We start from the raw sequence: 25,842 nt of genomic DNA, 5'->3' as shown, positions 1-25,842 counted from the left end.
AAGACTTTCGACAAATTTTTGGACCCTCTGTCATCGTGACGTCAGGCGAGACGAAGCACGCTGACGTCTATCTTTTCAGCCAAGTTTACCAATTACACACGCGGAACGCAAACGAGCCGAGCGGAGCCGAACACGGTTCACTGTTCACGGAAGTGAAATATTGCTTCGTGTCTGTCCGCGATGTCAGCTTGTCAAATTAAACGGGAACCGGAGGAAATACGGACGGCGGGAGGCGGACCGATATTGCGCTGCCTCGGCTGCTTTACGCTCGACCACACGATTTCGTCAGTGTTCCTTCTGCCAAGCTCGTGAAACGAGCGCCGGCTGAAAACGTATAGTTTTGGGAGCCACCGCGACGTTACCCTCGTATCTGATAAAACGGTGACGCTTCTCGAGACCGAAATAGTGCGTTCGTTACATGAAATCATTCTATGCCTCATCCAAGTTTATATAATTGCACATAATTTTTAAACATGAAACCAAAAATCTTAACACTGATTAAGATAATAAGCAGAGGAGAAAGAGTATATTCACAATGATGTTGTATCAATTTATTTGTAGGATGCAATTACTCAAATTCGAAGTAAACGAGTTAAATGTTATATACTGAGATCCTTAGATTGAATTCGAAAGGGATCAAAGGACGTGATTTAGTTAGTTCCTGGCGAAAAGAAATTCTATTTCCCAATGCCACGGGGTAATTCGACCCCAGAACGGTGGACGGGTAACCGAATTGTCGATATAAAATTAATTAAGCAGGGTTCATTTCGTTTGATGCCTGCTGGCCACCGGTAATACAGTCAATCAAGTGTCCCATTTCCACGCGCGTATGTCGCGAATTCGAACGTCATCGGTGTCATCGTAAAATTTCTAACTAACAACCTCCAGAGTTTCATCCAGATGTATGAAATATCGTATATAGCGGGAGAACGAAACTCATAAACGAAACTTTTGTTGCGAGGGTGGAACGTTTTCTTTCGCTCGTCCCAAGTGATTCACCGTCGTTCTTAACTGGATTCTTACTCGAAATTACTTGTAACTTTGAACCCAATCTGTTCGTAATTTTGTTGGGCTCTTCTCCGCCGCATCGGCGCCGGAATGAAATTTCTTTTTCTGGAACCTCGTTTAACTTGCCTCTCTTCTTGTCACGTCGCGAATAAATTAATCCAACTTCTTCTTCTATCCCTTTCGTACTAATTTTCACAGACAGAACATAATTGCGAAGATTTATGCCCTTTTTACGGAGCAGAAGAATGTATCAACTTGACAAAAGTATTTATTACTGCTAATCGTTTAGGATAACAAAACGAAAGTTAACTCCGCATCCTGTCTTCGCGTCAATCGATACTCGTAATTAATAATTAGCTTAATCACAAAGGCTTCTACGAATAAATACTTATCGGATGACGAATGGGACAATGGGACACTTGACAGATCAGAAGGTTAAACCAAACGAGGCGAACACAATTTCATTCATTAACCGGACTAAAAGGGACAGGCTTTACACTCACGTACATATACGATTTTCATTGGTGTTCTCCAGTTCAATTTCGATAGCCATCCCGTGTCGAAAAATGTTTCCGTGAATTTATTCATTACAAGCATGATTCAAACAAAAAAATTCGAAACTATACCGACAGGACAAAATACAACCAGGACGAAACGAACATCGAATTCTAACATGGAGAATTTTGCATGATAATCAAAGTAATTTTTGTACACGAAATATTTTTTGGCAAGTGAATAAAAAAAAAATAGATGTAAGTCCATCTCGTTCTGATTCGATATCGGAAATAAAAATCTCTTTTAATAAGGGAAAAAGAGGAGGTGTCGTGGAAAGGGTAGGAGAAAAGGAAGAAGCGAGCGAGTGCGCTCAGTCAGTCGAATATGTATTATATCGCGAGAGATAGAGGGAAGAGCTAAAGCAGGTCGTTTCTTCTTACCTTCTTTAGTACTGAATCGGTTGACATCGACTTCGTTCACCCTGAGTATGACGTCACCGGCCTCGACCTGCAAAACCAACAGACACCGTTTCTATGAAAACGCATTCCGCAGAAAGATCAATTGGTCAGGGATGACGAATTGGTGTGCGCGCCTCGGCAAAAGCCTCTATGTGCCGCCCGCTTTCGGCAATTCGACGATGGAAACGAATTCCCGGCGCCCCTGGCCAATCGGGAACGGAACCGCTAATATGCAAATTCGCCCGCATTATCTGTACGCCTATTACTATTCCTCGCTTTTCATATTAGTAGTCTTCTTCCTTTTTTTAGAACAATTTCTACTTACCATCTGACCGAATTTCGATTTAGAACCCATAGAATATATCGGCATAATGTATAAAAAGAAAATGGTATTATCAGTTTTAGCATATTAATGCACCGGGGCAAGTTCGTTAAACAATAGTATACTATTCCTATTCTCGTTGAAATCCGTTTCACTATGCTTTATTGTCGTACTTATCTAATACCATGTAATCTTGAAATCATCATCTGAATGGAACGACCGAGGAAGACTTTACATAACCGAAGCCCGTAACTAAGATTATTTAATCAAAAACTGTAGTATCAGCTGCACTGCATCAAATCATCACAACAAACGTATTGTGTTTCCTGAACTACTTCACTCATTACGCGTTCGCAAATTGCAGTGCATTAATAAAAATATATTTCAACCGTAATTTGTTTTATTTCCTTGGTGTATAAAAATTGCAAAATTGCGAGATTTACAATTCAAAGTAATAATTCATTTTGCAAGTTAATCGTACGAGTGGGTGGACAAGGTGTATGCGAATATACTGCGAAACGTATTTCAACGGGTGACTGGTTGAAATACAACTTGCACATACGTAGCTGCGCGTAGTTATTTCGCGGTAGGAACTTCAATGGAAAAGTAGTTTCCCCATTTCTCGTCGCTGTCCCTTCGATTCCCCGGCCATACAATCCCCAGGGAAATAGTCGTCGTCACCACCGGGTAAGAAGAAAACGAAATTGTTTACAAGGAGCCATACGTCATCGACGGGAGGGCAGATAAAACCGAAACCAGGTGGCAAACTCTGTTAGCACAAAATCCTTCCATCTCCCTTGGGCAAATAGAGGAGCAGCTGGCGCGTGCAAAGAATTCAGAGTCACCGTGGGTAATTAAACAATCGGGCAGCCGGATACGGAAGCGTTCTGTTTTTTCTCAGAACTCAGTCGTAGAAGCGTGAAATTAATATTCTACGCCAATTTCAAAGAATCGCTGCAGTTCATTTAGTATGCAATGCACCATTCTTCCATTACGGAGTACGACGTTTATCATTTTGCAGTGTAAAATAAAATTAAGTACACCAGACGAAGAAATTCACTTACGCCATTGGAAGGTTTGAAGAGAGCCAAATATTCCAGCAACGAGTGATTATCACGAGGGGCGTAGGAACAAATTGTTCGTAGAATTTAACTGAGCCACGTCAATCAGGGACGGGAAGGACAACGAGGCATGCAATCTCGCAGGTTTATCGCGGGAGGCGCACCGTCTTTGACTGGGAACTGGGAACACGAGGCTAGACGGGGGCCTGCACGTAACTCGCGTGTACGTCGCATGCACTTATGCATCGTGCCTTGCGCTAACAATAAGTGGTACTGCAACGACGATACACATGTGTGCGGCTAGCGCATATACGCGACCGTCTCGGCTCTATTGTCTCGATGCACGCCCGTTTAGCCCCGTTTCATACTTCCCCTTGAATCATTGTTCTACGCTCAACGGAAAATGTAAATCTTTCAAATATACTGAACGCTACGCGTCGACGATGCTTCATTCTCGTTTATCCGGCTGAAAAATTATGTGAGAGTAGGCAATCACAAGGTATTTCCAATCTTCGTCGAAGGAACAAATATCAATTTTTTATATATATTAATGAACGATCAAAGGGCAGTTTCCTTAATATATTCTTAGTATTTATTTCATAATTATGTAGATTAATTTATTTAATCTTGGTTGGTCCGACTTTTTGATAAAATAACCACTTGGAAGTGTCGTAAGATAAGCAGGGCGTATGCCGTGTTAGAATCTCAGTAAAAATGTGAGAAGTACATTAGGAGAATAGATCAATTCGTTGGAACGAAGCTGCGCAATGGTCCGTGTTCACGAATGCATTATCCGCGGCGCAGGCTAATTTACCCGGTAATTTAATTGCAATTGCCCGGTGACGTACGTCGTATTTCAGCGTTCGCAGTATACATACATATTTACTGCTCGGAGCGCGACGAACACGTGTTCCTAAGCCTAGATTATCATGAGAACAGAAACATATTTGCTATTTCAGAGATGTCATAACTATATACGTCCGCGAATAAACACGATCGTAAACCTAATACGCATATCTCGGACAATATATATATGTAACTGTCGACAGTCTTGCTAATTTACTAATTTCCTTTGAGAAGGGGATTGCACGTTGTTAATGTCTCTTTGTCCATTATGTTAAAACGTAAAACTGGATAACATACAATGAGCAATGAATAACAAGTAAGCGAAGAATAAGAAGAAACCGGCTAAGCTGTCTGAATAATAGCCGGGGATGAACTGTAGGGTGGAAGATTATGCATTCAACATGCATAATGAGAAAAGTCCTGGCTGGAACGATGCCCTCTCAATTTTCAATGAGTGCCAAAAGTTTCACTCGAATCTTTTTCATGCCCAGCGCTACATGCAATGCATCGTAACGAACAATACATCTCGGCAGATAAAGTATGAAATAAACTGAATGTATTTTTTTCATTACTTCCAATGTGTTAACATTAAACTGTGAATTCTTACGCAAAATAAAACACTTAAATATGCACTCAGCTTTTGATCAATTCTGATTCTGTTATCGTTCATCTGTAAAAAAACAGTAACTCGCATGAAACGTAAGCTTTCAGCTACTTTTAAATGACCGAAAGAGCTAATTCCCATCGAATCACGGAAACGTATTCATAAACGGATGCTGTTGCGTCTCGTAGAGACGCTCCGTGACGTCCGCGAGATTGGCATGTTTACACCGAATTTCAGGCACGACGAATCTCTCTGACCTGTTTAGTCGAAATCTATTACGGAATGCATCGACGCGTTCACGAGTGCAGCCTCGAAATTGATTTACGAGCTGAAGGCTTGTCGGGCTGCTCGACCTTCGTGTCCTAACGCCGTGCCGCTGATCGATGTGCGAAATCGCGTCGTAACAGCGTCAGAGTGCACGCGTTCCTTCCACCACGTGTCGTTTCACCCCCTGCAGTAATCGTATATACAATTTGAAGCATGAATTAGGAGTCACACGTCTAGTACGCATATTTTGTATTTCGTACAGATTAATACATATTTATTGTATCAACTGCATTACTCATCAGACTTTATTCAAGGCACAGATTATTCTCTATTGTTATGATGAATAGCAACAAGAAAGGAAACTGAATCTTGTCCACGCAATTTGGACACAAGTGGGCATCTCTAGACGTCCTCATCCAGAGAGATGCTCACTTTCCAAAGTGCTCGCGTTATTGCCCCATTGTCGGGAAAAAGCTCGCATCATCAGCTTAATTCATCTTGACCTCATTAACTGACGCTCGAACGGTCGTTCGTTCCGATAAATCTGGGCCCGATAACATCGTCGTCGGCCAGGCAGCGTAGAAAGTTCACCCACGCCGCGCGCGTCTCGTGAAAGTATGAAATCTGCCGCACCGCCGGTGGCGTTACGACACAATTTCGTGGGAGAAGTTCGGCCTGGCCAATTGGCTGGAACCGATCCCACAGTTTATCGTGGCCGCCGATTTCTGCGTGGGCAGCTGCATCGATTGCACGCAACCCTCCCGAGGTAATTGCTGGTTCCACCGAATTTACGAGTTCGCACGGAACTGGTTCTTCAAGGAGTGTGCAACCGAACAGTTTCGTAATGGAAACAAGTCGGGCCGAGATTTCGATCCTTATCAGAGAACTACCTATCGCGATTGGTCATTCAGTTTCCAGGGTTTCGCTCGTTACATTGATCGCGTAGGCTAATCAGTAAATACGTTAATGCCCATCAGGTTGGTATTCTTACAGACGCTTGATTAATTGGACGGCGGCCAGAGGGAAAGCCAGAAAGCCCGACGTGATCCCGCAGCTTTTACTCCTAAAAAATTCATTCGTTATAACAATTTCCCTTTGCATACCGAATCACGTCCGTTTAACACAAGCTGTTCGAGGTCCAAAACATGGTTGCCACAGTCTACACTTACACAACATGCTGACATAAACTAAAAAAGAAACAAAGTACACACGCAACACTGAAAGAACAATAACGAATCCCCTCGCATCGACTTCGTGGCACGTACAATATTATGTACATCACTATTTCAAAAATCAAAAGACGCTTGAACGAATCTTCAGTTTTATCTGATAAATTCATACAGCGTTGAAGAGTCTTCAATCTTAGAAGGTTGATTTTTATAATCTTAAGATAAATCATGATTCGTACGATGAGCGAAATTTGAATTGAGAGTACAAGTCGACCCGGAAGACGCTCCCGGATTAATCATCGACGTGTGTATACGTATATCAGGATAACAGTGACCGCTGGACAAAGCGTGTTCACCTGATAAAGCGGTATATAGTCGACGTAATCGAACCTGTCCCTGCGTCTTGACAAGTATCGATCCAGGGGCCGGCAGCAACACCAGAGGCAGTAGGCAAAATTGGGCATTTGGCGTAAGGCACGTCCCTCGCTATGCGACGCAGTCGATCACGGGACAAGAAACGCGAACACGAGCACGACCACCGACTACGTGGATACCCCGTGAACGAGCCGACTGACCGAGAATCTCGGACACCGATCAGAATGCAGACGGAGAGTCCCGGTTGCCAGCCGAACAGTATTTTTGTCTACCGTGACATTGACTTTCCTCGGGCCGGCGTCCAACTTAAATCATAGATAGAGTACGCGCCATCCGGCTAAGGAATTGCGTATTGAACATGATAGAACGCGAACCGACAATCGACGAGCCTCAGCCGCTGCGTTGCGAAACTTGGGTGCAACTTGGGTGTCGAGATTGTGTGGTATAAATTCGAATAAATATTAGACGATGCATAGGCAGACGGAAAATATTTAAGTAATGGAATAAGGGATGCCAAACGGAAATGGATGATCGTGTATCTTACAATGATCCTGAGTTGTTCGATTAAATAACTGTACCGCGCGCAACAGATGCAGGAATGAGCATTTATTCTCTGGAGTATAAAAATGAGCCTTCGAGAACCGCAAGTAACGTCCCTGGTGTATTTACCATTCTGCAATATTTTTCTATTAAAGCCTCACAGCTTTCAAATCACCTTCATAGCAAACCAATTTAGTATGCCAGAACATCCGTATTTCTAATCTGCTTATGGCCAAGCCACGTACCAATCGAATCCATAAATCAGTTCCTTCCAGTAACGAGAAGCTTTCACACGGTCGGTCGCACCAACACTACCGACGATATCGGTATATCGAATTTTTTCCGAGGATTTCTGCCTTTCTTTTTTTCTTTCCCCATTTCTCGATAAAATGGTGCAGAAATTGGGCGCAGCTTATCAGCAGCCAATCGTCCGACGCAGACCGGATTTATCAACGGCAAGTGATATGTCCCGGGACATTAACGTTATTCAAATGGCGATTGCAATATACGTGTTAATTGGAATTTAGCAATCAACTTTAATTAAAATCGCTCTTTCCTATCGTTCTGAACGCGAGGCTCGCTGGTAATCGAACTGATGCGAATGTTACTAAAACGTCCTGCAATATTAATTATTCTGTTGCATGAATCTTAGGTCAACATTAAAAAGATTACAGTCGGATTTCATTCAGAAATGAATTACAGATCGATAATGGAATTAAATCGTGGAACGTCTCATTTTATTCGCATGAATGTAAAATATTTGAACGATAGTTCAACTCGGTTCATTTGTTTCCTTCGAAGCTTTTATTAGTGTGTGAAGGGTTAAAGTCGCGTGCCATGCGAAAACGAATCAATCGAGGCCCGACGGCGACGGCGACGACGGCGGCAGCAGCGCGTCGAGCAAACAATGGACCCGTTGAAATTTCATTAGACGCGCTGGCGCATCTATAATTTCGTTACAATGAAGCGTAATTGACTGTCGTAACGCCGCCGCCGCGCCGTGTGTATAAATAGTTTCTTACTGAAAGGAGTAGCACATTTTCGTGCGTAACACACACGTACACCAGACCGGCCGTAAACGTCGACTGTTTTGCGTAATAAGAGCCGTTAGGTTAACCACCATTGACGAACCATTTCCGACCATTGAATAACCGTGCCATCTCCCACTGTCTGTGCTCGCAAGGTCATCCATCAACCTCTCTTCGGAGGGAGCCTCCCCCCTCGAGTTTTAGCCTCAACGCTCTGAATTTAAATGACGAACTCGTGCCTCTGAGCAAGAGGAATGGTAACATTGAACCACTTTGGCCGATTACGCATTCATCTATCAAGAAATTTTCATTTCTAAAATAACTGTGGTAACCCAAGACTCTGACAAGTCTTATAACAGTTGGAATTAAACATTTTTTGTACACGCTTACGATTGTAAGCAGGACTAAAATAAATAACGAAATGAAATCCTCCGATCACGCTTTTAAATCCGCTTTTATTTTCGCTAAAGACCCTGAGATTTAAATCGTACCGATGCATTTTCGATCTTATTTCACAGCTCAGTGATACACAAGGTGATTTCAATCCGAAAATAGATTTATACTCGAAGACCTACAATCGAAGCGAAAACGAGGAGATCCAAAAAAAACATTGAAACCCCAACGAGTTGAATTTTGCATTTCCGGTCGTAGGAGTCCACAAAACGGGTCAATGAGCATGCTCTTCCAATCTTTGCAAAATTCAATTTAACTTTTATCGAATTCACTCGCTGTGAAATACTATTAAGTAACTCCGTAACACTAATAACAAACGCCTTAATGACTGACGTATAAAACAATTATTCTCCGGATTCATTTTACCCGAAGATTAGTATGCAAACTTCGTAACGCAATCTCGAGGCCATAACTTATACAAACAGAATTCGTTTATGCGCCTCTCGACGAATAAAACTTCTACCGTTTGTAGTAATCACAAACAGCACCGCTCCCCGCAAACGAGTTGAAACAATCGAAAGACAGGCCAAAGAGGAGGCGAAACATTTAGAATCCCGGCTGATAACGAGAAAGCTGAGGTCAAAGCTCCACTTAAATATCCATCTTCACCCTCGCAGGGTGATCTTCGCGCAAACGTTCAAAACGCGGAGACGAGGAATAAAAAAAAAAGAAAAAAGAAGACGAAGAAGGAAGTGGAGGACGAGGAGGAAGAGGCGGGAAAGTAACGGGGACGTCGCGAAGAAAGGGCAAGAAAGGCGAGCACCGAGAATAACAGAGTGTTTGCCTCTACCCCTTATTACGATTCGCGGCGAGATCCATTTTTACGAAGCCAAGAGGAGAGCTTCCTGTGCTCGTCGTTTCGCCGCTCAAAGCGTTCTCTCTCTCCTTCGTCGTCTAGCCGAGCACTTTGCTCGCTTCGTCGAATGCATTTACCAGCAGAGACGGGATCGATATCGAGACATCGTCGTCGGGCTGGGTAATATGGAAATTCGGTCGCGGCGACGGCGTGGCAAGAAATAATGTAAATCCGACGCCGAGCTAGGTTGCACCGCGCCGGGAACTCGGGCTGGAATTAATTTCGCGTGCGACGCGCGACGCTGGACTTTCGGGGTACCAAAGAAGTGAGGCTCGTTCGTTTCACGATGACGAATCGACCGGCTGCCTCTGACTCACGGCCAGGAGGAGTAGCCACGATGACGGTTGAAATTCGTGATTCGTTTTACTTGCGCGATATCTCACGCAACTCCCGTGACGAGAATAATACCCTTTTCGGGCAGTAACCAGGCGAACGGCGTTTCTGAACGAGCTTGAAAATGCAATGTTACACTTGGTCTTATTTCTTTACGATAGTTATCTTGAGATAAGGTACTGCGATTTATCTAAAAAAAATTGTATACACTTCTTCGGAGTTTATCGCATGATATAACTCTATCAAGAATTACTATGTTGCAATTTAAAGAAAGGCTACCAGGAAGGGACGTATCTTACGAATCGTGTACTCCAATATGTGCGTTATTAATATCCGCTTGGTATCATATCCGCCGACCTGTAGATTATCACCCCATCAAATTCGTCAGAATCAGATACCAACGTTTCAGTTCTCACCCTAATTTTGATAGCGTCAATATCGTTGAAAATTTACGACATCAATAAAACTACTTAATATCAGTCACTTCATCTTAAATCCAGCAACGATCAATCTTACTAAATTCGATCAAAGACTATAATAGAATGAAAATGAAATTTTCAAATATAAAACAAATATAATACAATTTAAGATATCCGCTAAAAAGAATGCATTTCCTACGGAAATTCCTTAAATGCATAAAACCTGTAGTCTAATCATGAGAGATCCAAAGAATAGTACGTAGTTATCAGTGGCAGAGAGCATGAAAATTAGTAGCGGAAGAGTAGGAAAGGAGAGCCAGGCGTCGGACGGAAGTTCTCGGGCGACCGATAACGGCGTCGTATAAATAGCTATTATTTTCCAGGCACGTGGCTTTCCATAACGTGACGCTGTCACCGACGACACGTTCGAGGGTGTATTCAGCCTGATCGCATGGATCACGTATCGTGTCGATCCGTTCATGGTTCGCGCGCACGAACCCTCGGACCATGGTGTCGCATCACGTGGCTGGTTGCAATCGGTATCAATCGTCGCGTGCGATACAGGACTCTCCGGACCGAAACGCGTGCTCCCACAGCTTTTTGCGCGACACTCGCCACGTTTCCGACCGGGGAATTGAACTTCGAACCAGTTAAGAGTTTTCTGACGATGTTGTAATTTGACGGAGTTCCGCCAAAGGGATGCCTGCCGGATAGCTTTGTCGGGGCACGTTTCATTTGTGATTCTGTTTGTCTGTCAACTCGGTCTTTTGTAGAATTAAATCCTTAATCTGACGAGGAACACACACGGGTTCGTAATTGAGTTTGAAGATTAGAGACGTGTATACAAGAATTAATACGAATCGTGTTTTACGGGATTTACATTCTTTATCCTTTGTACGATTTACGTGAAAGGAGATTGATTTATCGTGAAGAACGCTGACTTTTTTTTCTGGACATCTATCCGTGTTCAACGTTTGCCCAAATATAAAGAAAAGAAGTTCCGCATAAGAATGCAATAACAATAAATCTTTGATAAAAAAAGCGGACACCACATATCCATGAATCTCTTTTAAAAAGAAATCCGATATTTTCTCGCTGCGCAGAGATCGCGTGGCCTATGTTTATGCAGAAATTCATCGCGATAGAAGTTCCTTGAGCGGTGCGATGGCACAGCCTCGAGGCTAGAGACGAGGATCTCTAGCCTCGTTTGAAAGGACTAGAAAATACTAGCACAATGCGGCTAGACGACGCCGATTACCGCTTCTATGCATCGTGCATGCTAGCCGCGGCAGCGTGCATCCGGCACCTCGCACGTGTACCTACTACCGTTACCAATCTTCCATCAGGCGTACGGCACCAGGAAACAAGCGTAAGTACGTACGTATGTACTTTGATACCCGGCAGCTCGAACAACTGGTTTTCTTTTCCACCGGTATTTGAACAAACGTCCGTGTCGTTAACTCGTCTCCAGCGCGACACGAAACTTACATCCACGGTAGAACTAGTTCCCCGGACAAATATGCACATACAAGTTATATTCCAAGTTCCGGAGAACAAGAAACAGATAGACTTGTGATATCAGCTACGAACGTTTCATTTTGTTTAAAATTCTGAACGCCGCTGAGCAATTTATATTTCTTACTTTTGCAATATGAAGATTTAGGATGTTCAGAGATAGTATAAAAGTCAGTCACGTACACGGAGGAATTGTGAGACTATCGATGGGCACTAATTGTCAAATTTGTCCGGAGAACGGGAACAGGAAAACAGGAGATGCATCGACCCTATCGAATATACATTATCTATCGGTGTTCTACATCCCCATTCGAGGCACGTACGTTACACTATTTACTGGGTACCGGGGCGCGTTATCGTTAGGTACACAAGGAAGTAGCTCACGAAATTTCAGTACACCATCTATCTGGCCTCTTCCCATCTCCCCTCGACCGAATATTCCTCAGATACGTGTGGCAACGTACGGCTGCGATGAAACGGGAAGTGAGGATAAAACGGCATGAAACGACGTAAGCTTCTTTTCTCCTCCGGCGTGTAACAGAGAACACCAACGGAACTCCCATGGACGCGACGACGACGTGCCAATTGACGGATTAATTTTGAAAGCATTGTGACGAGGCTGCGAGCCTTTTATTACGTCTCTTCCGCAGTCGAGTAGAATCGTGCAACTTCAGTTTAATGATTAAATGGAATGTTTCAAAGAATGGAAAGAACGAAAAAGAGACGGGAATCTTTCCTCCTATTATTGTATGCACGCGTTCATAACTTCCTTAGTAATTAATACTATGTCTAGCAATTATTATTAATTACAAAACCACAGTATAAGAAAAAATAGTAGGCTCGTTCACAATGTCGGCTCTTATGATCTTATGATCGTTAGATTCGGCATGTTGTTAGTTTGCGGACTATAATTTGAAAGGTAAAACCATGATCTTATACATTAGAAGATAGTGGGTTAAACAGACTCAATTGCTATTGGTACGTAGCTGTAGTTTTCAGATGCAAAAGAGGTTCTATGCAATTTCCTTCTAACTCCACTCGTTAAGGAATAATTAGCCATAAAAAAAATAATTAATCGATAAAACTGTCCCCTTTCCATGTATTTCAAACATCTGAAATTCTCCAGAAAACAACAAACTCATTTCATCCACCCTGACCAATGTATGAAACAAAAACTAGTTTCCTTTTTAAAATAGATTCAACAGTGCATCTATCAATCAGTGGAAATTTCTATGCTACTATCACAGAATGTCTAAGAACACAGGGACGCATTGCGAGAACACCGAAGAGAACGTGTCTCCGCCACCGGAAAAAAGGAATTCGACCATGAGAAGGAGGCAGAACGGGGAGGACAAGGTCATCAAGTTCCGCTGCGATTTCCCCTCGACGCAGGTTAAGGTGATGCTGGCCAGAGGATGGATCCAGGTAATGGAATGTCCCTTGTTCGCGCCTCGACTTTAACAAGCGTAGGGCGGGAACAAATATCCCATTGTTGTCAAAGGAAATCGGTTTTAAAAGAAATCACGCCGTAAAGGAATCAAGGCTGTGCAAAAATTCGTACCGAATTGAGACATCAATTTCTTTCATAAAGAAATACTTATAATAATTTCGAAACGGAGTTTCGAAAAGTACGAAGAAGCAGGAAGTGATTTGATGATGCAAGTTCGATAAACTGTATCGCTATAAATGCGAAATAGGCATTACGAGAAAGATAAGATATAACGTTTGTTCCAGATAACGGATCCCAATGACCAGAATTGGCATATCTGGTGGTGCGAAACCAACGACGTTCGTCAGGCTCTAGACTTGAAGCTTGCCTCGCATCAAAAGATACCTCATTTTCGAAACCATTACGAATTGACACGGAAGAATTATCTTTACCGAAATTTGAAACGATACAAGAAAGCGTTGCTGAAGTCCAGCAAAATCGACGAAGCCGAATTGTGCGATTGCATGCCGTTGACTTTCGAGCTACCGAATGATTATAGACTGTTCACGGAGGAATATCACAAGCAACCAGGCGCCACGTGGATAGTGAAACCCGCAGGGAGATCACAGGGTAGAGGTACGCGGTCGAAATTTGTATAGAGAAAAGCAAGAACGAGATAAGATTAAACAGCTTGGTTTTCGTGCCGGTTAATTAGCACGGGAAGAAACTTCACGAAGCCCCTGTGCATACTGTTAACAGGTATCTTTCTATTCAGAAAGCTGAAGGACTTATCCGACTGGCGTAGCAAGGAGTTTGGCCAGCAACAGCTGGAAACAACGCCGGTCGAGACTTTCATCGTGCAGAAATACGTGGAGAATCCTTACCTCTTGGCAGGTTCGTGCTTCACCGCGATACTCCTTGCCATTCAGCCGCTCATCGCCGGCGAATAATGGTCGGCGTTGTCGAAGAAGGACGCCTCAATACCTCCGAAAAGGTCGACGCGCAAGGCCGTGGGCTGAAACCCGCGTACTTTTGTGCCAGCCTCGTCGAAAAGGAGGAAGCTTGAACGTCGAATCGTTGAAAAGCACTTTCTTCGATGTTTCTACGAGGACTGTGCGGATACGGGACTAGAGAGGCGTTCTCTTTGACGCCCGCACCAACGGTTAGGAACTTGTAGACGTTTCGACGTTTCAGGCAGAAAGTTCGACCTACGCATTTACGCTCTGGTAACCTCGTTCCACCCGTTGAAGGCTTGGTTGGCCAGGGAAGGTTTCGCGCGTTTGTCGGGCGAGCTGTTCGACTTGGAGAACATCGACGACAGCAGGGTACATCTGACGAACATGGCTATTCAGCTGAAGATACCAGGAAACGAGAATAGAGAACAGATGAAGAAGGGATGCAAATGGGCGTTGATCAAAGTCAGAGAATTCTTGACTGCCAGGCACGGGGTAGCTACCGTCGAAGTTTTGTTTCAACGAATCGCTGGTGTGTGCAAACAAAATAAATATCGAAAATCTAACGAGCGAACGTTTGTCGTAAAACCTTATTCACTTGCACTACATCAACTTCACCCCGACGTTACCTTATTAACCTTTTCCCATAAAACCTTTTATCGATCCCGTAGGCGTGATAATGGCCAGCCTTCTGGCGGTGCAGACCGTGATAATGCAGGGGAAAAACTCGTTCGAGCTGTACGGCTACGATATACTGCTCGACGAGGAACTTACACCGTGGTTGCTCGAGGTGAACGCCTCGCCGGCGCTGACCGGCACGGACAGCGAGGATTATCGGCTCAAGTTCGATCTGCTCGACGACACGCTGAACGTGCTCGATTTCGAGGGCCGTTTCTGCGGCAGGGAGAGTCGTATCGGCGGATTCGATCTCCTGTGGAACGACGGCCCGGTGTGGACCACTTGCCCTAATCCGTCGATTTGCGGCGAGGCACATACCGACCTGAGAAAGCTAAACATTTTCCTCGGGGCGAAAAACGATCGAATCGGACAACTGCGTCAACTGAAGGAATGCCTCGACGGAAGACGAAGCAGGTCGCATAGTTGCAACGCAACGGGTGAACGAACTAAGAATTGTAAACGTTCTTTACAAGATCCGGTTATTTAACACATGAATCAAGCTGTGACACTTTTAAGACAAATAAAATTCGTAGAGCTGATCTCGTTTCACGCGTTTGGTTCGAGCGGAATTTATTTTCCAATGATAATAATAAATGTGCTTATCCTATTCCATTTCCTTAAAGAATATATTTCCTAAAAATAGATTTTTATATCTATTTCAATTTTACACTGTGTCGAAGTTCAAAGGCAACTTATCGATTCTCCTCTTATCGTTCGCAGTGCAAAAATCACTACTTTCCTAGCTTAATAGCAGATGACAGCGGTAATTCACGCAGTTCGTAGCTACACTTTATACAAGTTTATCCAGGTCAGTACTTTCATCCAAGCCAGTTTTACCGCACTCTGAAAGATATCCAATTGCTACGGACTTAATTTAGAAAACGAGTACATTACGTGTACCTATGTTAATAACATTCTTAATAAAAGTACGTTCCACATTCGACTTATTCCGTTGCAATTATAAACTCCTTGAATTAAAACAGAAAAATTGTAACATACAAATATTTCATACTATCAATAAACCACTTAGAATACTCTTTCCATTTTGTCTTGTATGAAAAAAAAGACTGCTAGTCGTAAATCGATGGAATCGGAAAATGATTCGGAGCAGCAGGTGAACAGCGCATCAATACGAAAAATGTTCTGTACAGCTATATGCCGGGACGACACCTGGCCAAATTGTAAAAACGATAAATCACTATCCAGTATAGAAAAGTTTTCTGTTAGGCAATCAAGAGTGACGTTTTTAGGTGAATTCCGTCTGGCCATCGGACCCGACGCCGCATCCGTCACCGCATCGGCGGCATTTCATCGGGCTTTCCGTTTTTCTCGTCCGATTTAATTTCATTGTAGCTACGTGGCAACAACGGCCAAGCGGTACCAGCTGGCTGAAACTAACGAGCACGAATTCGCTCGGCGCCGTGCACATAAGCATATGCATATTCATATCATCATACGCCCTCATGTCCACGCTCGCCTGTACGGGATAATCTTTCTTCCACAATTCGTTACACTCCTCTGAACGTCATTTTTTCGATTACCCAGACCGCTGGCCAATAAGTACATGTCCATTGCAATTGCATTTGTCGCAAAATGCAATTGTCGCATTGGACAAAAGTGAAATTAAATGCATTTTAAAAATCTGATTTTGTATGATTTCGTGATTACTATAATATACATATATTTTCTGTAACGTTTACGAAGGAGCACTCACGGCCCGATTTTCGACAAAGTTCTGCGACGAACGTCCTCGAATAACAACGAACGCAGTCGTGTAATTGCAACGATAAAAACGGTCCATGGTAGAGTAATGGATTTTCAAGCCCGGTAGATATGAGCCCGGAAAAGTTGAACGTTTTCGTCGCTCCATCGTGACGAACCAAACTTATTAAATTCCGGGAATCGTTATAGAAACGCGGACGTGTATGAGTGCACACGTGTGCCGCATACCCACGGGAAAAATCCAGAAAGGGGTGGTTCAGCATTTACGCGATAGACCTCTTTTTCATCTCGTCGTGTCCTCCACTCTTTTAGCCGCGGACTAAATTTAGCGAGAGAGTCGTGTAACTTCGCGAGTGCACTCGCATTATCCTGATTCTCTCCCAAGCAAGAGCGGTTAAACTCGTTATAATGTTACTCCACGATTGTCGTTTCCTCTGCGCCCCCAAGTCCGCCGCGTGTTTTTCCCGATCCCCCATTTTCCCATTTGTTTTCATCCCTCGGTTTCCCTCGGAATTCGTTTTGATGATAGCAGCTCGACATCGAAGAGAATTCATAGCATCGATTGTGCTACGAGGGTCGCTCTGAAGAAAATGACCCCATTCGTCTGTATGCTTGTTATTTCGGTCATTCCTACAGAATTCGTCCCATTAGTATGACTATTCTAACTCGTCTTTCTATTACCACTCTCCTTTCCTCGGAAGTCAACAAGTCCTCTTAAAACTCGATGGGACTTATAACTACTCGCAATCTCGTTTCAATGTAATTTTCGAAGGTTGTCGAAAAATAGTTCGATTGCTTTATAAAAATAACGTTCGTCGTCCTCGTCGTTTTCGATGCGTTTAAAAATGGCCGGGCGTGTGCATCCGTTGCGAGCGTCTTCATCCGCATTTTCAATAACGCGCCGGAGCTGACGTAGACTGCAATCGTAAAGACATCGATATTCCGATTTCCCGTGATGGTATTATCGATGTGTACGTCTGGAGATCTCTCGCTCCGATGAATCTGACAAAATCAGTGGTTAAAGTTGAGTGTTCCGTTCGTGAGAGATAGAAATATCTCTCGAGGTAGATTTTCATACATATATCTTTTACCTTCATTTTATATGTGCAATTTATTTTCGATCCTTACAGATTTTTATCTTGATGGATATATGACTGATTGAATTATAATATATTTCTTTTATCAATTATAATCCAGTTGATAAATGGGTAGATAAAATTTAGGCGATGACGGTATCTTTTGAAAACAACGTTGTTTCTATATACAATATGATGCAATTCGGTGTACCGATGACTATATCCAAGTATAACTGCAAGGCCTTGCAGACCCAAAACCAAATTCAGGTTTTACGTGAAATCAACTCGGCCACTTTGAAACGATTCCGTGTTTGCGAGGTATAATAAATAATCTATATTTTAAACCGAGCTGGCTGATTTTTAGCTGCTGTAATTTAGATTCAAGTGTGGCTAAGTTTGCGCTGAAAATGCGAACCAGATACAGCTAACTTTATATTTAACCTTCGTGCAACCGCGTGCTCGATAAAGTCTGCATTTATGTATCTCACTTTTATGTAATAAAATCTCTCGCTGCCACTTAACGTTACTCGCGAATTCTGACGAAAGCTGAACTGAATTTTCATAATAATTAAGAACATTCGCTCGAAGCTATAGTTAAACTTTAAATAATATGAAGAATAAATAAATATTACAACTAATGGAAATAACAATTTTTATCTCACGTCATTTCAATATTAAAAATTGCGTTTCAATAAAATTTCTACTATATAAATCAGACGTTATTTATTTAAATGGACGGTGGCCGACTCGGAGGGAACTGATTGGCGTAATTGATACAAGACCCGACACAAGTACTTTCACTTTAAATCGGTGTAACAAGCAGGTCGCTTTGTAATCTTTCACCGACCGGACGAGTTTACACGTAACCACGGAATGTTCTCAAGCACAGCCGTAACTTTTATTCCGAGTATTGAACCGCGTGGAAATTTCCTACGTACAGGTTCTCGGAGTAAAATTCGCCTCAACGATTCATTACGATCGTAAGGCACAGGTGTTCTCGGTATTATGGAGTCATATATCATTTATGATGAGCCATTCAGAAAATAAAAGATGAGTTAGACACACGGCGAAGGTATGTGGTAGCTTGAAAAAAATGGACGGTGGCCGACTCGGAGGGAACTGATTGGCGTAATTGATACAAGACCCGACACAAGTACTTTCACTTTAAATCGGTGTAACAAGCAGGTCGCTTTGTAATCTTTCACCGACCGGACGAGTTTACACGTAACCACGGAATGTTCTCAAGCACAGCCGTAACTTTTATTCCGAGTATTGAACCGCGTGGAAATTTCCTACGTACAGGTTCTCGGAGTAAAATTCGCCTCAACGATTCATTACGATCGTAAGGCACAGGTGTTCTCGGTATTATGGAGTCATATATCATTTATGATGAGCCATTCAGAAAATAAAAGATGAGTTAGATACCAAGCGAAGGTATGTGGTAGCTTGAAAACAGTTCGGCAAAAATGCCTAACATCGATTGTTCAAATGTTTTTAAATAGTATTAGAAAATAAATATGTGTGCACTTGTTCAAACATTTGACATTTTACTGCGGTAGTAAAGATTTTGGAACTGCTTCATTTATCTGGACGTCCCGGAGGAATCCGAGGGTGCGCGTGTATAATAAATCAACGGTTTTAAGGGGGGAACGTACACGGTGTTGACGCAAATGGTGGACGGTCCCCATGGAGTATCGAGGACGGTTCCTAAATCGGGAACGTGAGCCGGCTGCGAATTTTTCGCCAGGCAGAGACGACCTAACCAACCGCAGGTAGGGTAATTGCAAAGTAAAGCTCGGTCCGCGGAGTCTCCTCTCTTCGGCGAAGCATCGCCATAGGGTGTAGCCACCTCGGTCTGCTCCCACTCTGAACCCGCTCGGCGACGAGGGTTGGCTTTAACGTCCTTAACCCATTTCCCGGCAGCGTTACGTTAACGCAACATAATGCTTCAGCTTCCTCTCCTCCTCTTCCTCCACCTCTTCGCGCGCTGGTTCTCTTTCTTTCTCGTTCTTCCCCGGTGCCAGTCCGCGAGCTGGCTCTTCAACGTCGTTCGTTAAACCGCACCGAAACGTTAACGATGCCCTCTTTCTTCGATAAGGAGCACCATTGCTGATCCTTAATTAATACTTTTGCCCGCGGCCTCATTATCACGTTCGATCGGCGGTCTCAAGAGCCGCGAATCGAACGGACCATTTGTCGTCGATAGGATTAACATATTAGGTATCGAGTGATCGAGGTAATTTCGCTGAAACGTGGAATGCCTCGATCGACGATCAAAAGACTGTTAGAAAGTCGACGATGATGCAGGTTCATGAGAGTTAAATTTCTCTTGGAACGTAGTACGACTTCTTAAGGAATTTCAGACATAACTCAGCTTTATCTAACCATCCTCTCCACGTTAGACAAAATTGCTCTTGAAAGTAAACTTTCTTCGTCATTCTTTTTATACAGCGCTACTCCAATTAAGCATGGTTTAATCCCACAAACAAAGAAAGCTCCCTTCTTATGAAAACTTGGAAGCAACGCTTGAAACGACGCCCACCGCCGAGGATTAGCTGCACCCTACGGAGCAATCGATTCTTATCGATAAGCATCGAGAAGGCTCGAGGTTTCTGAGACGCCAGACGACGCCAAGAAGACGGTTGTCGTCATACGAGATGTTCCTCAGGTGCCAAAGTACTCTTCATCTTCCGAACCCTTCGGATATAAGTATAAATCGGCTTCGATGGCCGGAATCGATGCTCTACTTTGGATAAGAAAATAAAGCGGCGGCTTCCACCCTTCGGATCAAAGTGCAAGGGTGAAGAGCTTCCATCCCAAGTCTCTTCCAAATCCTTCCACGAGCTCTCGCGAGTATACAGAATAACTCAATATCGAATGATTTTTATCCACAAAAGATTGAAACTTAAATATCTAGAGCTTTCGAGCTTCGGAAAAATCGATGCTGAACATGTTCAGGATATATAGACCCCCCTCATAAATATATATTTGAAATCTAATAATATTCTTTCTGATTCTGTAACCGCCTTTTAAGTACACTTCATTCTCTGATTATAAAAGGGATCGTAAGCCGAAGGTGAAATCATTTTTATTGAAATATTAGATTGATTAAAAGTGTCATTTCCAAGCAATGCCGAAGTGGTTTTACTGAAGTGAAAAGTTGTCACGAAGTCTGCAAATGGTGTTATATCCCGACCCAAATTGGAATCGATTCAACCTCGTAAAGCAGCCATTAACGTGAAAAGAAAGGCTAAAGATTTGGATTTATATGGGCGCCAACTTCAATCGGTTTTCCACTATTGTCGGCAACGAAGCCACTTTTTTCTTTCACACGATGAGTTTTAAGGAAGACTAGAATAGCGATTCCCTAAGATCAGTTGAGGAAAAATGTATACTTGGAATTTCCCTTATCCTGTAATTGCTCTTATATAATTTGAGTTCAATGAAGGATTTAAGCAGAATACATCGTGAAGAGAACTTCTGTGAATTCAAATCTTATTCATCCACAGTTCGTTTTCGATAAAATATTCCTCCATGAGGAATACGTAACTTCCAGCATAATTGGATTTATTAAAGTAGCTCGTATATACTTCCATAAATATACATGATTATCCTCCTAATTTGTATTCATTGTTCCCTATAAATAATCGAATGGGCATGATAAATTCATATTGGGTGATTTGCTTAGTCAAGTAGCGTCTCGATGTACTCCCAACTCTGATATCATGAATTATCATGTTAACTCATTCGATAATAATCGGGCCAGGAGTGGTTTCGTCGATATCTCGATCACATTTTCTTGAGTTATGGCGCAAAGAATAGGATCTCTATCCAAACTTACTTCCCACGAGCCTGTGGCAATATGTACTATCTATGGTCGCGTACGCGATATCATGAAATATCGTAAACACATTTATTACGGTTTGACTACATGTTTGCGTACTACACAACGTAATAGCTACTAGTTTACTCGCCAGTAAACATAATCGCTCAAACAATATCAGAACTATAATTTCATGTTTCAATAGCCAGATCGTGTCAATATATAGACGTTCATATCGGACGACATTAATCCACTCTTATTTCCTATTCTAATTGATAAAAAAAACTTGTCAAATAAATTTTACTTGCACGAAGACGAGATAGCCAGCTACTATCGCCATAAATAATATGGTACATTAAAATTCATTCAATGCGAAACTGCACTTTGCTCGAGCAATATCTTTCTTTTTCATTTTCTCAACTTTATCAACTTCTCCATTTTCTTCCGAAGAATATAAATGCAGCGTCTCCGAGAAATATGCTACCATGAACAGCGTTAGTAATATGCTGCTCACAATATCGCCGCGCCCACTTTCGTGGCGAGTTCATTCATGGGGTTTGTTCCAAGGTAACGTAAACCTTTTCGACAAGATTAAAACTTTCACTTGACGATATTGCGCAGTGCAAACAATAACGTACTTAATTTTCTCAATCAAACATTAACATTTGAAGTAATGTTTATCGACTACTATAACGAATTCTTCAGTAACTTCGTTAAACGATAACATCTGAGAGGAGTGCTTAACAATACAATCTCTTTGCATGATATAAAAAAAGGAAAAGTTGCATTCCTCGCGTTTCTGAATTAATTACCAATTTAGATGCGTACAATGTTAAGGATGATATTAGGGGAGCGGAAAGTGTATCGAGACCCTGTTTCAGCAGTTAAGGCTTAATAAGGAAGAGGCGGCACACTTTATCCTCGCCTCTGTATACAGAACCGGTAATGTAGCCTGCGAAAATGTTTTTCCAATAGCTACGATAACTCCAAAGCGAAGGATAGATGCCAGAAAATACGGCTGCATAAATTGTTCGCAATGAGTCATTGGCTCTATCTATTTTCCATAAAAATTATAATGTTCGATATGAGAAATGGTTGTAATCCTTCATTTACATATTGGATAGTTTTAAAATCAACCAAGTTTTTATGTTTAAATTTTACCACGCTTAAAAAAAAATAGAGTAACAACTATCGATAAAAATTACCGAATGACGAGACAGAAATGTAAAAACAACTGCTTGTAAATAATCTAGTATCCAGACGTCAGTAAAAATGATGTTGCAGATTAAATCATTTCTAATTTCTCTTCGTACGAAACATTATAATATTTTATCAATCGACAACTCTATGACTTTATAAAAACATCGATAGTTAGTATCCTGATAAATATCCTGGCTATAAAATTCTCCATGGGACAATTGAAGTAGGAACCCCTAAATTAACGGTTTTACGATGCGCAACGAAATACGGCAGCGCTGTGTATCAATAAAACAAACGGCGTCGACGATAATTCTAAGCGCACTGGCTACCGCGCGTTATCGAACCACGTTCGGCAGGAGGAGGAGGAGGAGGAGTCTTTTGTTTTTCCGTAGATAAGACGATATTTACTCCGGTGATTGTTCACCTCGAAAGAGAAGTATTCAGATACAGACAGACTCCTTCCTCCTGGCCCGTCGTCACGCCTCGGAATGCAGAGTCGTCGCGTACCATCGCGTTTTTCAGATGTCGTTTGCTCGCTATTCACTCCCGGTCTCGTGCCAAAAGGGGTACCGTGGAGGAGAGAGGGCTGGCGCAAGAAAACAGAAACGTTTCTATATATGTTTTGTTTCCTCTCTTTCTGGCACGCGAACCTCCCCGTTCCTTTCAACCCCCCGAGCCGCGTCGTTCCTCGAGATCCGTTCTGTGCCTCCGGGGTAAAAGAAAACAGTTAGAGATAGTGCAGACGCAGGTTGAAAGCGGTGCGCGTGCTTTTGGAGACCGTTCAATCCGCGATAGCTTCCGACTGTTCCTCTTTATTGCTTCCTACGCGGGGCTGTTTTGCCGGAGATAATTTATTGAAATTAGGGGCCATTTGAAATTTGTTTATTTCCCAGTCGAAGCGTAAACACGGATGTGGGAGAAATTTGACAACAGATACGCTGGACCATCGATTTTTATGGTAGCAGATTATGGCCGGTGTTCAGAGTCGTTGCTTATTCTTAAGATCGTCTTATAGCAAGATTAAGAATAAGCAACGATTCTGAATACCTGCCTGCATTACTATTATATACTAACTCGTATTACTTATCAGAACTTCATCTATTTTAATGAGAAAACGTGTGGTTAGGCCGGTAGGATTGCTAGTATATTATTTACATCACCGTTCGTCGCTTGCATTTTCGATCAGTGTAGGAAAACAGTGCATCTAACCGCGTGTAGTTAATTCAGGACGGTTAAGCAAGTAACTGCACACAAAATGGGTCATAAAACTTGACTATCTCTTTGTTACGTCATGAAAGATTTGGCAATCCAAGTATGCAGCAGAATTCATGTTTGGGACCACAGGGTTATTTACAGAATCCAAAACCGTATTGGAAACATAAAAAGAGATGTGAAAACGTTAAACGAACGTCACGTATTATTAAATAACAAATTCCGCGTAATCGTCTCTGACTTTTATCTAAATTACGAGCAGTTTCGAGAAATGCTTCACGGGTTCTTCCTCGCGGCCCGTTTTACGGCAACGTGAAGTAAGAATACTTCTCGCGGGCTGGTCGTTGACCTCTTTTCACGTTGCGGACACACGCGAGAGACGAAACACGGAATCGGGGAAACGGTGGCGGTTGGAGAACTTGGTCACAGAGAGAAAAACGAGCAGGGACGACACGACGAGACGGGGAAAAGAAGAAACGAGGCGGCGCGTGGCACGCCGGCTATTCGTGTCAGTGCAGTGCAGCGCAGTGAAACGCAGCTTACGTGAACCCATTAAAACGCACCGGCGAATCGCTGCATTCTCGCACGTGCGAGCGCCAACGGCCGAGAGCGAGCGCGCAAGAAACGCCCTTGGAAACGATCACCGAAACCGCGATTTTGGTAAATGAACAGGTCGAGGTGTACCACGCCGATTTCGATGACTCTTTTTTATATTGAGCCCCCGGTTCTGAATGACTTTCAACCCCATATAAGAACTGGCAGTCAACATTCGTTTCTAACATGTTCTTACAGAACTTCTTATTACATTTAGTTTCGTGTACAGTTTTAGACTTCTTCAGGTATCTGCATTTCGCAAGACTTTCGACTAGACGCATTACCCTTTTGTAGGAAAATTCTAAAAACAATTTACCGTAAATGAAAAACACATTCAGAATCACGTCGCCAATAATATAAAAATTCATCGAACCGGAAGAGGTTCACCTTTACCTGTACATTTACTTCACCTTTTTTCTAACGCTACAGGGAAACAACCCGGAATCTACGTACTTCGGAAAAGTATGTTTCTGGGTTCCGTGAACCCGATGCGTGCTGAATAGCGCCTTTTACATCCGAATTTCAATTATTCAAATGGCACGGAGCTCGGACCTTTTTTATTGTGTGAAAGCACCTTGGTATTACTTTTTAGCAAAGTGAAATAGCGAGTATTTTGCTATACAAAAAAATATAGTGCACGCGCCATACTTCTGTCGCTGAGATTTCAATAATAAATGCGCATATAAATGGAAACAAATTTTTAAGAAGTTATAACTTTTGAGTTAATCCTTATTACACCTCAGGGTGCAAAGAGATAACATAAATCGTGTGCTTACTAACGGTGAACTACCCCACTGGCCTGATTGCCTTAATTATCCTCAACGATGACTGTTAGATAAGAGCTTGCTGCTACTGGATAAGCTTCGACCTAATAATGACAATTAGTACATAAATAGAAATACTTCTCACCTACCACAAGCAAGAATACGTACTCAGAAAACGAAGTCAGATCTTTTCTTCCAAGCTTATTTTTCATTTCGATTTAAACTACTAATATCGAAGGTATTTATTGAGCAAGGAACAAGCTCCGTCTCTGTAGACGTAGATACGTAGCGCACGATGTATATTTTGAAATCATGAAACCAAACATCACGTACTATCTTCACCTGTGCAATAGCAGGCCACGTAAAGAATCGTGACTGCGATAATCATACGATACTCTTGTTGAATTAAGACTCTCAACTGAACGTTGGTAGCAGAATTTACCCATCTGTGTTTCATGTTACGAAATAAACAATATACATTTCATTCACGCGTGCAACAATAAAAGATCTGACTTCATAAAAATCTATATAAATCAGTATAACATCCGCGAATTCTGTTAATCGAGTGAAACGTTATTCACCGATTACATACTAATTTTTACCATTAAGAGAAACAGCACTTTTGTCAAGTGTGTCGCATTC

General features: G+C 42.5%; 2 protein-coding genes across 6 annotated transcripts in view; one reads left to right on the top strand and one right to left on the bottom strand.

Annotated features, from left to right (window-relative positions):
• The window catches only part of Efa6 (Exchange factor for Arf 6), a 49,615-nt gene that overhangs the window by 18,135 nt on the left and 5,638 nt on the right, over positions 1-25,842 (bottom strand). For 4 of the 5 annotated variants that reach the window (XR_003389409.1, XM_018027361.2, XM_018027364.2 and 1 more), the window contains exon 2: positions 1,944-2,010. Coding sequence is in view for 4 of the 5 variants with exons in the window: in XM_018027361.2 (XP_017882850.1) it covers positions 1,944-2,010 (67 nt within the window). In the remaining variant the exon portion in view is untranslated. Of the gene's footprint in view, positions 1-1,943; positions 2,011-6,586; positions 6,808-25,842 lie in introns of those variants that run through there. The other variant, XM_018027362.2, reaches the window with a different exon arrangement.
• LOC113464565 (putative tubulin polyglutamylase TTLL9) lies at positions 12,938-15,304 on the top strand. The gene is made up of 5 exons (XM_026814977.1): positions 12,938-13,174; positions 13,484-13,814; positions 13,938-14,072; positions 14,373-14,663; positions 14,803-15,304. The coding sequence occupies exons 1-5, from the start codon at positions 12,998-13,000 to the stop codon at positions 15,294-15,296; spliced, it is 1,428 nt and encodes a 475-aa protein (XP_026670778.1). The 5' UTR covers positions 12,938-12,997; the 3' UTR covers positions 15,297-15,304.

This window comes from Ceratina calcarata, unplaced genomic scaffold (assembly GCF_001652005.2).
Source record: "Ceratina calcarata isolate Rehan_Ccalc_2016 unplaced genomic scaffold, ASM165200v1 scaffold422.2, whole genome shotgun sequence".
NCBI classification, from domain to species: Eukaryota; Metazoa; Arthropoda; class Insecta; order Hymenoptera; family Apidae; genus Ceratina; species Ceratina calcarata.
Note: the sequence above shows the minus strand (reverse complement) of the source record. Positions and strands in the feature narration are given on the sequence as shown.

Bases quoted from the DNA above. Each gene is read 5' to 3' on its own strand.
- LOC113464565 (XM_026814977.1), top strand. From the start codon at position 12,998: ATGTCTAAGAACACAGGGACGCATTGCGAGAACACCGAAGAGAACGTG. The intron at 14,073-14,372 runs GTTCGTGCTTCA...TCGACGTTTCAG, and splicing joins GAATCCTTACCTCTTGGCAG to GCAGAAAGTTCGACCTACGC. The intron at 14,664-14,802 runs GTGTGTGCAAAC...TCGATCCCGTAG, and splicing joins TTTGTTTCAACGAATCGCTG to GCGTGATAATGGCCAGCCTT.